This window comes from Erythrolamprus reginae, chromosome 4 (assembly GCF_031021105.1).
Source record: "Erythrolamprus reginae isolate rEryReg1 chromosome 4, rEryReg1.hap1, whole genome shotgun sequence".
Taxonomy (NCBI): Eukaryota; Metazoa; Chordata; class Lepidosauria; order Squamata; family Dipsadidae; genus Erythrolamprus; species Erythrolamprus reginae.
In genome coordinates, this window is record NC_091953.1 from 114,389,896 (window position 1) to 114,407,826 (window position 17,931).

Consider the following 17,931-nt stretch of genomic DNA (forward strand, 5'->3'; position numbering starts at 1 on the left):
AGAATTGCTGAAATCTCATGCGCATGCATGTCCACTGAAAAGATTTTGCTTCGACGCATGAAGCAAAAAATATGAAAAATTGAAAAAAATAAGATGGCGGCGCCTGTAGGACTGCCACCGGAGCAGTCATGCACAAAATGCACAATCTGGCAGCCGCTACCCGTGCGCAGACCGCTATTGCACCGGTAGCAACCCACTACTGAGCTCAACAACTGTTCTTACATTTTCTGGCTATGAAAGGCTTTGTGTTTTATGTCCAGGTAATTTCTTTTCTGAAAGTATCCACTTCTGATCTATCCTAGTTCACTGATGTCTAAGAAATCAAGGTGTGGTTGATTCATTTCAATATTCACTTGCTGAGTTTTCCCATGCCCATGCATCCCTAGGTGACTTGTTTCCATTGAAATTGAAGCTTAGGATTTTTTCAGTTTCAGTCAAACCAGCAACTGGATGTGCCAAAAGATCCTGCCTTGCATCCCACGGGAAACCTGTTCCAACTCCGAAACTGACCAATGTCTGACCTTGTACAATATTTGGCTAAGGCCCCTACAGCTTGTGGGACTGATGATCAATAGAATAAGCGAAAGTCGGTCCCTTTTTTTGCACGAATGCCCCAGAAAGCGAGTCTTCACGAACAGCTCGACACCACATTTAGCCCCCGATTCATTTGGGACAGGGTTTGCACAGAAGCGGCTTCTGCATAAAGCCAAACACTGCAAATCCGTAGCATGCACCCGGCGGCGCTTGGCTTCTATGATCGGCGGATCCCAAATTAATCCCCAGCAGCACTTCTGGAATTTTACTCCCGGAGGAATAGAAGGAGCCGCTTTATGCTTCGGCATCCAGGTCTTTTCTCCCGGTCAAGGCCTCTTCTTGGCCTCCATGCGCTCCACCCTGACTGCGCGGGACAATTGGATTGGAGGAGCGGGAGGAAAGACAGGAGGCAAATCGCGGAGCGCCCAAGCATTTTAAGGCGGTGGCGGGGTGGGCGTGCGATCGCTTGCGGGATGCGCAAAAGCAGGAGGCGGGGTTGAGCAGCCGAGGAATCCGCTTTTCCGGAACGTCGGCCGACCCAGGTGATGCGAGCGGATCACGATCCCAGCAAAAGGGAAGCACAGCGTCCGGGTGGATCGCCGCATTCGGGAGCCCTTTAACGCGGACGGCCAAATCGCGCGGGGTGTTTGTTGATTTAATGTCGTCTCTGCCGCCGGCCGATCCCTTGCAGAGTTCCTTTCTTCGCGACAGGATCTTCCCGTCTCTCTCAACCCAGCAGAGGGAGCCCATTTGGGTTTTGCAGCCCCCGGCTTTGGGAGTGCGAATCCAAGAAGAAAGCGAGGCTGGAGGGAAACCCGTTTGCTTCTTCCCTTTAAAAAGCCTGGGTAGCCTCGGCTGTCGCCTCCCTTTTCTTTTGAAATCTGACTTGGCTTTGGGGATCAAGCTTGATTTCAGGCGTGTCCTCGCTGGCTTGCTTCGCTTTCTCAACTTCGCGGGCAAGGAGCGCTTCGAATTGCGGGGCTTTTTTCCCTCTTTTTAACAATGCGATTAGAGCAAGATTCCAATGCGGCTGAGCTGCATATTGGGTTAATATTCATTTGACTTTTTAAATGTGAGGTTCTTTGGATAAAAAAATAATACTGTGGTTTCCCCCCCCTCCATTTTAGGGGTATGCATTGTTATGGGATTGCAATTCATTTCTTCAGAGATAGAATTGTGCGAATATGTATACAGTACAGTCACATACATATAAATATGTAAATTACATGCATTACATATATGTAACTTACATATTTCTATGTACAGTATATGACTGTAATCACAGAATCATATTAAACCCGAAGGAAGGTGCTGAAAGAATTGGATTTAGATTCTATAATACAGAAATCCTCACAATAATAGGCAACTGGCTGATCAGCAAATCACAAGTTAAATCCAAATTATCCAACCATTTTTCCTTGGTAATTTGGACAAATATGTTGGAAATGCAAAGGGAAGGAAGTAGGGAGTCATAAGGAATCTTGTTTTTACATCAATGATAATGTTCCCCCCAATAATATATACTGCTCAAAAAAAATAAAGGGAACACTTAAACAACACAATATAACTCCAAGTAAATCAAACTTCTGTGAAATCAAACTGTCCACTTAGGAAGCAACACAGATTGACAATCAATTGCACATGCTGTTGTGTACATTCAACTTTGTACAGAATAAAGTATTCAATGAAAATATTTCATTCATTCAGATCTAGGATGTGTTATTTGAGTGTTTCCTTTATTTTTTTGAGCAGTATATTATATTACATATACGTATGCACTATGTACGTAAATTACATATTTGTATGTATATGTAACTTACATATATATAGTATATATGTAATATATATAACTTACATATTTGTATGTACATGACGTATCGAAGTCGAAGGAAGGTGCTGAAAGACGATTGAATTTAGATTCTATAATACAGAAATCCTCACAATAATAGCAACTGGCTGATCAGCAAATCACAAGTAAAATCCAAATAACCCACTTTTTTCCTTGTTAATTTGCACAAATGTATTGGAAATGCAAAGCAAAGGAAGTGGGAAGTCATAGGAAGCTTGTTTTTACATGAATGATAATGTATCCCCCCAATAAAATACTGCTCAAAAAAATAAAGGGAACACTTAAACAACACAATATAATTCCAAGTAAATCAAACTTCTGTGAAATTAAACTGTCCACTTAGGAAGCAACACTGATTGACAATCAATTTCACATGCTGTCAGCATACTCAACTTTGTACAGAACAAAGTGTTCAATGAGAATATTTCATTCATTCAGATCTAGGATGTGTTCTTGGAGTGTTCCCTTTATTTTTTTGAGTAGTGTATATATGGCTGCATCTTAAAACACCATTGTGTTGAAGGATTATTATGTCAGATGTTATATTATTATAGGCTTCAGAAATTAGGAGTGCTTATAGTGTTGCAAGTGCAAAAGGGGTGCTTGCAGTAAAAGTGATGTTTCCAAAAGCAAAACAAATCCAGTGGATAATAATCTCCCTGAAACTAGGATTAAATATGACTGATGCTTGAACTCAATTTCTCTACACCTTTTTAATTGATCTAAAGTCTCAGCTGGCAATTTCATTAATAATAATAATTAATCAAAAATTATCAGGTTGTGGGGGTTTTTTGGCCTTTTACTTTTGGATGTGTCAAAGCTGAAGCTGGCAATTTTGCTTGCATGTGATGAAAACTTTTTTAAGTAGATTCCACCAGTGGTTCCTCCTACTTGAGACACTTTGGATTGCTAGGGGAATATGCAATGGAATTTATTTTTGATGACAGGGAATTGGCAAAGCCGCCCGAGTCGTTGGAGAGGGGCAGCATATAAATCCAAATAGATAGACAGACAGACAGAAGAGATAGATAGATGGATAGATAGATAGATAGATAGATAGATAGAGAGAGAGAGAGAGAGAGAGAGAGACAGACAGACAGACAGACAGACAGACGAGATAAATATAGATTAAATAGATTAGATAGGTAATAGAATAGACAGAAGAGATATGGATAAAGATGGATAAATAGATAGATTAGATTAGATTAGATAGATAGATAGATAGATAGATAGATAGATAGATAGATAGATAGATAGATAGATAGATAGATTAAATAGGTTAGATAGATAGATCAAATCTGTGTTTGGGGGTTTCTCTGGCAAGTGGGCCAAACAAAGCCCACCTGTCCTGGACCCTCTTTAATAGTTTGGGTCCCTAACAATCTGGATAAAAAAGGCAGTTTGAATGCTTCGGTTTGAATGCCATCCAGCGTCCTGGATACACTCTCCCCGAGGGTCGTCGAGGCCTGTTCGTGGGCGGTAAGCCGGGACCCCCCTCCTCGCGTGACACCCCCCCCGGCGACGCCGCTTCGGTTGCCACGGCAACATCCCCGGCAGTTGGAGACGCGGGACTGCCGTTTTTTCCCGTCCCAACAGGCGAAGCAGCCGGCTCGGGTGGCGGCAGCGATTTATTCTCCGCCCCCCGGGATGGCCCTGCCTCCTTTCCAATTCCGTCTCCGGCGCGAAGAGCTGGATTGGCGCCGCCTGAGCACCGTGGATGTGGACCGCGTGGCGGCCGAAGTGAACGTAGGTGTGCTGCAGGAGCACCTGGAGCATGTCACCTTCTGTAATTTAGACCGGGAGCGCTGCCCTCGCTGCAGCTGCCCCGCCGACCCGCTCCTGCTCAAGTTCGTGCGCCTGGCCCAGCTCTGCCTCGAGTACCTGCTCCACTCCCAAAATTACCTCAGCGCCCAACTCCGCGACAGCCAGGAATTGCTCCGCGCCGCCGATGCTCAACGAGACCTGCTGGCTAAGGACGTGGCCCAAGGGGCCCAGGAGCTCCGGCTGCTCAAAGTGGAGTGCAAGCGCCGCAAGAAGATGCTCGCCACCCAGCAGATGATGTTCATGATGTTCCAGGCCGAGGCCACCTCTCACCAGGTCTGCTGCTGGCGGGTGGAGCTATTGATGGCTTTGGGGAGGTGGGATGTTCATACAGGTTCTCCTCGACTTAGAACAGCTCATGTAGTGACGATTTACAATTACAATAGAGCTGAAAAAAAGAAAGTGGCTTATGACTTTATTTATTTATTTATTTTTATTATTTTATTTATAATTTTACAATGCAGTTAAAAAAAGTGGCAGGACTTCATTTATTTATTATTTTTATAATTTTATTCATAATTTTACGATGGAGCAGAAAAGAAAGTGGCTTAGGACTGCATTTATTCATTTATTATTATTTTTATTTATTTATTTATTTATTGTCTTACAATGTAGCTGAAAAAGCGACTTATTATTATTATTATTGTTATTATTATTCTCTTTATTATTTTATTTATTTATTAAAATTTATACGCTGCCCTTCTGACAGACTCAGGGAGGCTTACAATAAATAAAATAATTACAAAATTTAAAACACCCCAGTATATATTATAAAAACAGATAGGAAAGTTAAAACCCAATAAAATAGCACAGTCATCACTCATACATAGTAGTGGCCAGAGTGGAGAACTATCGTTCAACGGCCCCAAGCCTGCCGACAAGTGTGTTTTTAATGCTTTCCAGAAGACAAGGAGAGTGGGGGCAGTACCAGTCTTTGGGGGGGGGGAGTTGGTTCCAGAGCATGGGAGCCACAACAGAGAAGGCTTTCCCCCGCGGTCCCGCCAGCCGGCATTGTCTGACCAACGGGTCCTGCAGAAGGCCAACTTTGCGATCTAATCGGTTGCTGGGACATTTGTGGCAGCAGGCGGTGCCGTAAATAATCTGGTCCTAAGGTATGTAGGGCTTTATAGGTAATAACCAGTGCCTTGAATTGCGTTCAGAGACCAATTGGAAGCCAGTGCAGCTTGTGGAGTGTTGGACTGATATGGGTTTATCCAGGCACGCCCACCACGACTCGCGCAGCTGCATGCTAGACAAGTTGAAGTCTATAAAAGTTCTTCAAGGGTAGCCCTAAGTAGAGTGCATTGCAGTAATCGAGCCTCACATCAACTGGGTACTGCCATCAGCTGTCACCAGTAGTGATTTAGAAGAATTCAGTTTCTTTTTATGCATTGTACTTCAAAAAGCATATTAAAAGCATATGCTTATAATGTTTGTAATACTGATACATTTTAATCAGAAGTCTTTTTGAGTCCTTTTGTTTCGGGATTGAGTTCCCTGCACCATCCTTCTACTATTAAATTACTTAAATGGCACTTGTTTTCAGAACAAAACTGTCATTCAAAATAATGACAAACATCAAATCATCTAGAGATCAAAATAAACATCCAGAGATAAATATCCTTAGTGGCACAGATGTTGTTTAACCAAACTTTTATTTTACAGTGTCAGTTTTGTGACAAAGCCTTTCTGAACGCTACCTACCTGCACAACCATTTGCAGCGTCGCCATTCAGAACAACCAGTCATTGGTGGTGAGTGTTTAATAAATAGATTTCAAATCTTACATCCAATCCATAATTTTTCTTGTTTGAAAAAAGCAAACAAGGACAGTAGGTGCTATTTGCAGAATGAGGAGGAGACTTTGTTTGGAGAGCCGTTTCATTATTAGAAAATCCAGCACATTTGTTACTACTTACTGTTGTGAGCTGCCCCGAGTGTTCAGAGAGGGGCGGCATACAAGTCTAATAAATTATTATTGTTATTAATTATTATTATTATTATTGCCAATATATGAGAACCCACTAAAGCCTTTGTTAAGCTAAAGTGAATTGTACAAATGCAGTTTGTATAGTTTGTATAAAACCAGAGGTGGGTTCCTGCCGGTTTGGGCTAGCTTTATAGAATCGGTAGCGGGAATTTCCCCCTGCTCACCGAATCGGCAGTGATGATTGGCTGGAAGTGCCCCCGAACTGGCTCTCTCAGTAGCACCATAGGCGCCACCATCTTGTTTTTTTGCTTCTGCGCATGCACAGAACCTGGTTTGTGCCTGTGTGGCACGCAACATATGTGTACATACGTGAGGAAGTGAACCAGCAGAGAACTAAGTCAGAACCCACCTCTGTATAAAACATTATCTAACTTTAGTGTTTTTTAAATTTAGTTTTTATTTTTAAATGAGTTTTAGTTTTTTTATTATGATCAGAGGAAAGGATCTACAGCTAATCCCCGACGTACAACTGTAATTGAGTCTGGCATTTAATCATTATGATTGTAAAACAGGTCATCACATGACTGACCCAAGTTCATTAAATAAACACTAGGCTCATTAAACAAATCTGTTGTCCGCTGTAGGCTTTTGTTCTCCACTGCACTGCTCAGAGAGTCCAATGTGGGTTATTCTTCAGCCTCATTGGCAGGGACTGAGTTAAAAATTAGCATAAATGTTATGTCCCACCCACCACTGCTCCCTTAGGTCAGTCTTAAAAACTCAGTCATAGTGTAGGGACTATGAGTTTTCTTCTCACAAAGAGTGTGATTTTTAATTCATCTAAGTACTTGTTTTTTCCTAACTAACTCTTCTTTCTTTCGTAGGAGGAAGAAGAAAAGGTTTCCTGCTGAGAGCCTCTTCCCTCCGGGGTATTGCTCTCCAACTCTTCACCCCTGAGAGACCACTGCTCTCCGGAGCACTGCCTCGAAGACAGGGAAGAAACTTAAGGGGTCCCTGACGTTCGCGATCAAACCCCCCCCCCGCCACTGCCACTTTTCTACCGAAAAAGGGGTTTCCCGGCTGGGATTTCCTGAGGGGACGAATCAGCTGTTTGGCGGCTCCGTTATTGGCCGCCGATCTCCATCAGCGCAGCAAGACCAGCGGGGGTCATTTTAGAGAGCAGCAACTGCAATCGAGGCTGGAAGCTTCTCCTCGCCGCCTGAGGTTCCGACCGCCATTTTGTGGGGGAGAAACACTGAGCTGCCGGCATACGAAGGCACTAAGATGCCTCAGCCATTTTAGGGCTTAGTACCGCCCCCTATTCGGACGCCATTTTGAGGCAGCAGGTGGAGGCCATAGGCCAACGAGTCAGCAAAGCTAGTTACTCAACGGCCGCCATTTTTAAACAAGGGGCGTTACCATGGCAAATAAGGAATTTAGGTCTTGACCAATCACTGGAAGGAGGGTCAGTGACTAGTTCCTCTGAGGACTGATTCAGCATTCATTTTACCATCTTGTGCAGACCAGTCCTTCGTATTATTGGGATTTCCCAGCTGCCCCCTCTACAAATAAAGGGAAGGATAAGAGCCATAGCACTAAATCAAAGGGAAAATCTTCTCAATCCTCATTGGCCTTAAAGGAGGCTGAGAAGAGAATCAAAGCCCTGGAGGCTCAGCTGGAAATGAACAGACCAAGGCAAGGGCCTAGTCCTTCTACCAGCACTATCCCACCTCATCAACAGAGCCCTTTGGCTTCTGCTGCTGCCTTCGAGGGACCTCACCTCACTGGAGCTGGGGATTTTTCCCATGATCGCCCATTGAGTGCCCCTTTGCCATCTGAAGGGATTCAAAGGGCAGAATGGTCCAGACCACCCCAATCATGGTCTCAACCGGCACAATCTCCAGCAGCCACCTTTACCCCAACTGCAGCAGGTCTCAGGGGCCCCATGGACAATTGGCAGACTATGTCTCCTTCATTACAAGACATGATAGCGTCTGCATATTCCCAGGGCATTGCAGTGGGTGCCCAGCAAAACCCATCTCCTTTACCACCTCGAGCCAATAGACAAGACCTTTGGGTAGCCCCTGCTTCTGCCCCATCTTTACATGATTCCTTTCAGGAGGACCAGGGCCCAAGGGAGATGGCCACAGATCCAGAGGAGGAACTCTCGGAGGATGAGGCCAACCTACCTGACCAGCCCCCTTTGACTGGGCTATTCAAACATTCCCTATTCAGGGTTTTTTTAAACAAGGCCAAGACCACGCTGCTACCAGATAATTCATCAAAACCAGCGGGTCAATTGGTGGGCATCATGCCAGCAGCCAGACTCATTAATGAGCTCCAGAGGGAGTCTGAGCACATTCCTGCAGTATCTATCTTTGCAGAGAATATAAAGAGACCCTGGCAGAATCCATCAGCAGCCCTGGGGCCCTCAGCCTTGGACAAAAGATTTTACTCCTTTGATCCAGAGGTAGAGGACTTACTTCAGTATCCTTCAGTAGATACTCCAGTCACATCATTGATGTCTAACGTAGTGGTACTATCAGATATGGCAGACGGTCTGAGACCAGAGGACAGAAGGGCGGAAAACCTGATTAAAAGGGTCCACCAATTATCTGCTTGGTCCTTGAGGGCAGCATCGGCTGCGTCCTTCTTTAATAGGGCCTCCATCCTGTGGCTCCAGGATATACTCCCCAGACTTGGCCCAGAGGACACCCGTCTTCGCCAAGACATCAACAAGCTCATCGCCACTGCCGAGTTTTCTGCAAATGCCACCTTGGCGGCAGCAAGATTTTCATCTTAAGCAATGGCAACTAACCTCTCAGCTCGACGCCTGCTTTGGCTTCGTTCATGGCAGGCAGACGTGAAATCAAAATGGCGTCTAGCTACAGCTCCTTATCAAGGTTCTAAGCTCTTTGGTGAGTCATTAGACTCTGTCCTGATTGAGGACAGAGATAAGAAGAAAGTGTTACCAATGTCGGCAAGAAGGCAAGACAGACGAGGGGCGCCATTCTTCCGTAGACAGCCCTTTCGATCGGAACCCTCCAAAACTTCGTCCCCAGTTGCACGGGCCTATGGACAGGGGAGTTACACCCAACCATCTTACCGAGCTGACCGAGGCGGCTATGGGGACAGGAACCGCCAGTTTCAACAACCTCGCAGATCCTACAGAGGCGGCAACAGAGGAGGTTATCGCAAGCAAAAATGACTCCTCCCTCGATCTGACCATCAGTGGTCGCCTGCAATTCTTCACCGAATTTTGGGAATCCATATCCACCGACACATGGGCCTTAGAGACTGTGGAACAAGGCCTGCGAATAAACTTTTGGCAAATTCCTCCAAACAGATTCATACGATGCCCGACTTTACTTCATCCGCAAAAGCGATCACTTATTTTCCAGGAGGTCCAGTATCTCTTGGACATTGGGGCAATAGAACCAGTTCCGACAGACCAGAGAGGTCAAGGGTTCTACTCCATAGTATTCGTAGTCCCCAAGTCCTCCGGCGGATGCCGCCTAATTTTGAACCTCAGACAACTGAACATTTACATCCGGTATCAGAGGTTCAAGATGCATTCGTTACATACCATTCTGGCATCTATTTGTCATCAGGATTGGATGACCTCCATCGACCTGAAGGAAGCGTATCTACACGTTCCGGTCCATCCACATCGCAGTCAATTTCTACGTTTCTGCCTTCAGGACCAACATTTCCAATACAAGGCCATGCCCTTCGGCCTTTCCTCGGCTCCCAGGGCCTTCACCAAACTTGTAGACACCTTAACAGCCAGCCTCAGAACGCGCTCCATACGTCTTCTAGCTTATCTAGATGACATAATCATTCTTTCCAGAGACCCTCAACAGGCCAAACAGGACCTGACCCTAACAATGGACTCCTTGGAGAGAGCAGGTTTTACAATCAACTACGACAAAAGCCACCTGCAACCAACCAAGTGCCTGCTCCATCTAGGCAATACAATAGATTCTTCAACAGGCATGGTCTTCCTATCATCAGAGAGACAGCAGAAGATAATAACACTGATACACTCAATAACACGCCGCACCAAGATTCCCCTGGCGCACCTATCACAATTACTAGGTGTGTTCATTTCATGCATAAACATAGTACCGTGGCCTCGGATACATGCTTGCCCTCTACACTGGCTTCTACTCCCATTCCAAAGAGGTCGACTAAGCAACTCCAAACGCCAAGTGCACCTGACCACAGCAGTTTGCCTGTCCTTCCCTTAGTGGACATCTCCTGCCATAACCAGGGGCTCTCCCTTCCTCTTCCACCAGGAGGTGACCATCACTACGGACACAAGCCTGTCCGGCTGGGGAGCTCACTCCGGATTCCAGGTTGTCCAGGGCAGATGGTCAACAAAGGACTTGGCAGATCCCAACATCAACCTTCTGGAGCTACAGGCGGTTTTCAGAATGTTACAGACGTTCTCGGATACCGTAGCTGGTCAGCACGTCCTGATATTGATGGACAACGTGGCAAGAAGAGCCCACGTGAATCACCAGGGAGGTACACGATCAGACCGCCTGATGCAGGAAGCACACGCTCTAATGTCATGGGCAGAGATACACCTGGCCTTGATTCATGCAGAACACATTTCAGGAGTGGACAATACGCAGGTGGACTGGCTAAGCCACACAATGATAGACCTGGGGGAATGGTTTCTGAACCCAGAGGTGTTCCAGCAGATAGTTCACCGTTACGGCATTCCAGTAGTCGACTTGTTCGCCTCACAGCACAACCACCAGGTACAAAGGTTCTTCTCCCGGTTTCCAACCCCGGGAGCCGAGCAAGTCAACGCACTCCTATCACCATGGCCGAAGGTCAGAGGACATAGTTTTACCGGATTTTTGTACCCACTGCTCCCATCCATCGGAGCTTCGTTGGGATAAGGTGGATGTTCGAAGAGCCGTGAAGATATACGTACGACATACAAACACCTTCAGGAGATCGGAGGCTCTCTTTGTTTCATTCCTTCCCGCATCTATGGGAAGGAAGGTATCGGCCAAGACTATTAGCAGGTGGATCCGATCCTGCATCATTGAAGCATACAAGACGAAATCAACTCCCTTACCGGATAGGATTACGGCTCATTCCACTAGGAGCGCAGCCACTTCAGTGGCTTGGACCACACAGGCACCAATTGAGGACATTTGTAGGGCTGCAACTTGGGCTGCACCCACGACCTTTATCAGACATTACCGCTTGGACTCGTTTGCTTCGGCAGAAGCAGCCTTCGGCAGAAGAGTATTACAGAGAGTTTGTGTTCCAGAGCCCCTGGGCCAGCCTATCCCTCCCTAAAGTGTGGCTTGGGTATATCCCACATTGGACTCTCTGAGCAGTGCAGTGGAGAAGAACCGTTGAACTTACCTGAACGGTCTTCTCGCTGCACTGCGAAGAGAGTCCAAACCCGCCCGGCTTTTTAGCCCAGGTGCATAGTTCAGTTGAGGTTTATACTTTAAAGTTTACTGAATAAAATTTGTCTTCCTTTCACTATTCCTTCGTTTTTTTATTGACTGACCTAAGGGGGCAGTGGTGGGCGGGATATAACATTTATGCTAATTTTTAACTCAGTCCCTGCCAATGAGGCTGAAGAATAACCCACATTGGACTCTCTTCGCAGTGCAGCGAGAAGACCGTTCAGGTAAGTTCAACGGTTCTTTTCAGCATAATTGGACATAATTTCCTTTCCTGCAATGTAGCAATAACTTTTTTTGGTGACATAACTGGATATAGTTTTCTGGAACATAATTAGACACAGTTTTGGACATAATATTTGCATAAAGCAAAAGCAGATCAAAGACATTCTCTCTGTATTCTACTTTTTCAACACATTGTTTTCTTCCAATTGCTGCAGCTTCTGACTGGTTAAATTGCAGTGGATATGGATTGAAGAGCTAGCTCTAAAATAGATTATCATATCAGATATTTAGGAGGTTAATTGCCTTTTCAGAAACAGTTGCTTTTCTTGCAAGGCCTTACATTTAATATCACAATAATATGGATAAATTTAGGTTAGCAGTTTTAAGTTGCAAAAAAAAACAACTTTTGCTGCTATCTAATGGTCTTATGGATTTATGCAGCCTATATATGCAATTGAACATTTCTAGAAGAGTGAAAGTTGGGAAGAGCATCGCACTACAATATTCAATACACTTATTTGCTTTTATCTGTAGCCCTCTAGATATTCCTGAGCAACAACTATTGGCAGCCCCAGACAGCATTTTCAATATGAAAAAAGGTGTGAGCTCTAGTATAGGGATTAGTACAGGATCATATAGAAGGGTCCACTCTGATCTAGGACATGGCTGGAGTGTGTTACATTTAGAAGAAAAAGTGATAATGAAATGAAACCTCTGATAATGCGGAATTATCTTCCAGGCTAGTATTTGCAAAGTGCATTGAACTGATGTTTATAAAAGCACTATGTAGCTTTTATAGAAAGTTTACTGTTAAAGTAGCTTGGAGGAGTCCCTGTTACATCCTTTAGATGATAATGTACTGAAGAAACAATGCTTCAAATTTCTGTGTAAGTAGAAACAAATTTCTCTGAAGTATATTAATGGGCACTATCACCATTATACGTTCTTTAAAGCAGATCAGAAGAAAAAATCACAGACTTATAAACTGCAGGAGGAGATCAACCAACTAAAGGAGCAGTTACAAGTTACCAGATGTCAATTAGAAGCTGTGCGACATGCCCGTATGGTCATAACGGTCTAAGGTAGGGCACATTCTGTAAGGCTCAGTTTTAAGATGCCATCCAATAATCCATTACTAATTAAGATTATAAGTCTAAACTAGTATCAACATTCAAAGAAGAAAATGACTTGCCTTGTTTGGTACTTTTGCACTTTATGTTTAAATGTAGATTGAAAAAGATGATTTACTGTTTTAGACATGATGGTTGTATATAAAATCTGCACCCTTTTTTAATGTTCTTTGGGAAATTTCACAGAATTGTCTATCCTGCCAATAGATTTTATCAAAAACTTGTTCTAATAAAGAGTCAGGTGAAAAGGATTATTATTATTATTATTATTATTATTATTATTATTATTATTATTATTATTATTATTATTATTTATTGGATTTGTATGCCGTCCCTCTCCGCAGACTCGGAGAGGGGCGGCATACAATATACATTTCTACAATATACATTTTCATACATTACCATTTCCATTATCTCTTCCCTGAAACCTATTTCACTGATCAGTAATCCTCTGGTCTAGTTAGATTGGACTATTTTGCAATCCACATATCACATTAATTAATGTTAAGGTTTCATTGGTTTGGAATAAGCATCATGATCAAAATACAGGAATTTGTAGAAAAGGACTTTCTGAAATTCTTAAAATAGCTTTTTCATTCAATTTCAGGAATATGAAGATCACCGATCCAAACAGGTGGAGATTCGGCACTCATTTTACAAACTTTTGTAATAAAGTTTTTAAAAAGTATTTGTGGCATTTTAAATTATTTGTGTCTGAGCGGCAGTCCCCTTGGGACTGGGTGGCATAGAAGTACAGTGGTACCTCATCATACGAACCCCCCGTGATACGAACATTTCAAGATAGGAACCTGGGGTTTGGAAATTGTTTGCCTCTTTTTATGAACTTTTTTCAACTTACGAACCTGAGCCCGGGTCCGTGGGCTCTCTTACTGCGCTTGCGCTCTCTGACTGCCGAAGGGATTCCCCTGCCTTATGACTGTCATGGCCGGGATTTCCCTTTTTGATTACAACCCCTGGTGGGATGGGAGGGGGAGAGCTGCGCCTGAACCTGGAGCCCGCCTATGAGCCGCCCTGCTCGGAGGAGAAGCCACAGCTGCCACTGCCGCTGCAGCCACCCTGAAGCAGCTGCAAGAGTGCTTTCTCCGGATTGTTGCTGGCCGAAGCGCCTGGGGTTTTTCCTTTGCTTTCCAGAGGCTGGGCGAGATCCCCTCTCCTCCTCGTCCTCCTCCAGGGACAGACGTGCACTCTCCTTTGTGTCCACGGCCAGAGAAGCGGCGGCCAGTTGAAGTAGCAGCTGCTTCTCCTCCCTCTAATCCTGAGCAGCCCATCTATCCATCACCTACCTGGATAGAAAGAATAAGAAAGATAGATAGATAGATAGATAGATAGATAGATAGATAGATAATGGATAGAAAGAAAGATAGATAGATAGATAGATAGATAATGGATAGAAAGAAAGATAGATAGAAAGAAAGAAGAAGGAAGGAAAGAAAGAAAGAAAACTCCCACCGGGTTTCGTGAGGGCCAGCCCATTGCCGGTCCAGCATACCACCAAAACACGCTCAGCCGGAGGGGGGGGGAAAGCTCCGGGAAGGACAGGGAAGCCCCCTCCCCTCCCTACACACACAAACCACTCCAGGGAAACACGAGGCTGCGAAGCTGCGTGAAGCACATATGGGAGGAAGCCTCTGAGGAGAAGGTTGAAGGGTGGAGAAATAAAGAAAGAAACCCGTGTTCCCCAGTCCCTACGCTGCTCTCTCGTGTCCAGGGGGCGAGCCCAGCACAGCAGACAGGCAGCTTCTGGTGTCATTGCAAAGGAGAGGCAGTCAGAGGAACGGAACAGAACGGAATAGAAACAGTTTAATCCTCGGCAGCCGGGCGAGTCTAAGCGTCTTCTAAATGGTTGCTAAGGGAATGAGAAATTGCAGTTTAGGGGTTTAAAGTGTTAAGGGAAGGCTTGTGATACTGTTCATAGCCAAAAATAGTGTATTTGCTTCCGCATCTCTACTTCGTGGAAATTAGACTTTCGCGGGCGGTCTCGGAACGCATCCCTCGTGAAAATCGAGGGAACACTGTATTTGCCATTTTTAGCGATTTGTAAAATTAATAAAAGAGGTTACAAATAGTCGCTTTATTCAGGGTGCCCAGCAAACCTGGAAACCAGGGAATTATCAGGGAAATTGGCGGTTCAGGAAATATCAGGGAATCATCAGGGAATTAGTGAAAAAAAGGGAATAAATCAGGGTAAAAAACCCCAACCTGTATTAAAACGTTTAAAAGTCAGGAAAAAATCATGTTAAAAAATCCCCGGATCACGCTGCCTGGCAGAGTCAAGCAAAAATGAGCATTATTATATTGCAACGAATTGTTTCCTCAGCTACCAATATTTCTCCACGGATTAGCTGTTTGGTATGATGTCATCTCCGACCGCGCCTAGATCACAAGTTACAGGGAAATGTCAGGGAAATATCAACAAATTTAATAATGTTCACTCTGTTTATACTTAATGGCTTTTCTGATTAGCTAGACTATTAGAGAAATTCTGAGCAGCTGGCGAAGTGAACCAAAAATTAAACAGAAGCATTTGATGGGTAGACGTGGGTAAGGGGGCTAACTAAGGGGAAACCTAACTGTAGGGGAAGTATCATTTCAATAAGAGAATCTGACAGCTATAGCTGACTCAGAAATACGGGCTTTTATTCTATGAGTAAGGAATTTAATGATTCATTAGGAATCACCATGACTGATATTAAATATATATAATTTTGGGAAAGCAAGAGTCATTGTTTATTACATAATTTAACTAGTTAGAAACATAGAAACATAGAAGTCTGACGGCAGACGGCATGGTCCATCTAGTCTGCCCTTATACTATTTTCTGGATATATGTTTATCCCAGGCATGTTTAAATTCAGTTACTGTGGATTTATCTACCACGTCTGCTGGAAGTTTGTTCCAAGGATCTACTACTCTTTTAGTAAAATAATATTTTCTCATGTTGCTTTCGATCTTTCCCCCAACTAACTTCAGATTGTGTCCCCTTGTTCTTGTGTTCACTTTCCTATTAAAAACACTTCCCTCCTGGACCTTATTTAACCCTTTAATATATTTAAATGTTTCGATCATGTCCCCCCTTTTCCTTCTGTCCTCCAGACTATACAGATTGAGTTCATTAAGTCTTTCCTGATACGTTTTATGCTTAAGACCTTCCACCATTCTTGCAGCCCGTCTTTGGACCCGTTCAATTTTGTTGACTCTCAAGACTCGTCTAGTTGACTCTCAAGATTTAAAACCTTTGAGAGGGTTTCACCTAATATTTCATAACATTTCTAATCACACTTTCATATCCTAATTCTAAAGCAAGTAAAAAAGCAAGGAGCATTTTTATCAGGAAAAAAAAAGTATCGTAGTGTCATTAAAATAATTTTATGGACGCTAGTTCTCAGTACCCATAGGCAATAGAATAAGATTAATTTCAATTTTGTGCCAATGCCTCTGAGTTCAGCATGGGCCACTTAATTAATGTCTAGCTCATCTGAAATGAAGTTTCCATTTGTTTTGGGTTTTTTAAAGTCAGGTTTGGAATGCATTTGCTGGAATTAATTCCTTAATGAGCCATCTAATCCTGTTGCTTAGTTTGGGACAAATTGTGCAGAACAAGTCTGAGCTTGATTATGTGAGATGCAGGAAAGGAAAGGAAAGGGAAGGGAAAAAAGAATGTTAATAATAATAATAATAATAATAATAATAATAATTATTATTATTATTATTATTATTATTATTTATTAGATTTGTATGCCGCCCCTCTCTGAAGACTTGGGGCGGCTCACAACATAACGGTAATCCAATATAAATACAAATCTAATGTTAAAAAATTTAAAAAACTAATTTAAAAATACATTGTTATAAAAAACGTATTTGCTACACAATCATACACACTCAGTCCAACTGAACATAAACTTAATAAAGGTCAGAGAAAAAAGGAGGGGGGGGATATTAATCCCGCCATGCCTGGCGGCAAAGGTGAGTCTTCAACATTTTACGAAAGGCAAGGAGGGTAGGGGCAGTTCAAATCTCGAGGGGTAGTTGATTCCAGAGGGCTGGGGCCGTCACAGAAAAGGCTCTTCCCCTGGGTCCCGCCAGACAGCATTGTTTTGTCGACAGGACCCAGAGAAGGCCAACTCTGTGGAACCTAATCAGCTGCTGAGATTCGTGCGGCAGAAGGTGGTCTTGTAGATACTCTGGTCCAATATGTACTCTGGTTACAATATGAGTTTCAGCAACGTCGCACAGGTTCAGCTTCAACCCATAGAGACGGTTGCTTGGAAACGAGTCTATGGTGAGAATTTCTCCTACACCCGTGATGGCAAACCTACAGCACGCTTGCCAGAGGTGGCACCCAGAGGTCAGATCTCCGTGGTGTTTCTTTCATGACCTTCTGTTTTCCTGTAAACAATGAAACTCAGGAAAGAAAAAGATCTTATCTCTTGCCACACTGCCGCTATTGGGATGCCCCACCTCATACAGGCCAGCTGGCCTTTGGGTCTCTGCTACGCATGTGTGCATGTCTGTGCATGTGCATGTACACGCATATGCACGCATGTGTCAGGATTAAGCATATCCTGAGGTAATATCTCAATGAAGAAGGAAGACCTATGTTGAGAATGCTGAGTCATTCTGAGGTAATTAAGTATGGTGAAAAGTATTTAAATATGCAAGAGGTCTCTGCTCTCTCTCTGCTCGCTTGCTCTCTGGTATCTGATCCTGCTCTGTGTGAAGTGTACTCAGAAGTTGCTGTATTGGTCTCTTGGTTCCTGTGAGTTATTGTAACTAAAATAGGTTAGATTAGATTAGATTTATTGGATTTATATGCCGCCCCTCTCCGTAGACTCGGGGCGGCTCACAACAATGGTAAACAAAACATACTAACAAATCTAATATTTCGCAATCTAAATTACAGTTTTAAGTTAAAAAATCCAAAAGAACCCCAATATATAAAAAACAAGCACACAATTGAATCATACACAAAAACTACATGGGCAAG

General features: G+C 43.7%; 2 protein-coding genes across 5 annotated transcripts in view; one reads left to right on the forward strand and one right to left on the reverse strand.

Annotated features, from left to right (window-relative positions):
• The window catches only part of DNAJC3 (DnaJ heat shock protein family (Hsp40) member C3), a 79,793-nt gene that overhangs the window by 27,959 nt on the left and 33,903 nt on the right, over nt 1–17,931 (reverse strand). The gene's annotated exons all lie outside the window — the stretch shown is intronic.
• LOC139167064 (cilium assembly protein DZIP1-like) lies at nt 3,803–13,614 on the forward strand. The gene is made up of 4 exons (XM_070751493.1): nt 3,803–4,480; nt 5,870–5,957; nt 12,753–12,878; nt 13,534–13,614. The coding sequence occupies exons 1-3, from the start codon at nt 3,803–3,805 to the stop codon at nt 12,875–12,877; spliced, it is 891 nt and encodes a 296-aa protein (XP_070607594.1). The 3' UTR covers nt 12,878; nt 13,534–13,614.

Bases quoted from the DNA above. Each gene is read 5' to 3' on its own strand.
- LOC139167064 (XM_070751493.1), top strand. From the start codon at position 3,803: ATGCCATCCAGCGTCCTGGATACACTCTCCCCGAGGGTCGTCGAGGCC. The intron at 4,481-5,869 runs GTCTGCTGCTGG...TTTATTTTACAG, and splicing joins CCGAGGCCACCTCTCACCAG to TGTCAGTTTTGTGACAAAGC. The intron at 5,958-12,752 runs GTGAGTGTTTAA...TCTTTAAAGCAG, and splicing joins AGAACAACCAGTCATTGGTG to ATCAGAAGAAAAAATCACAG.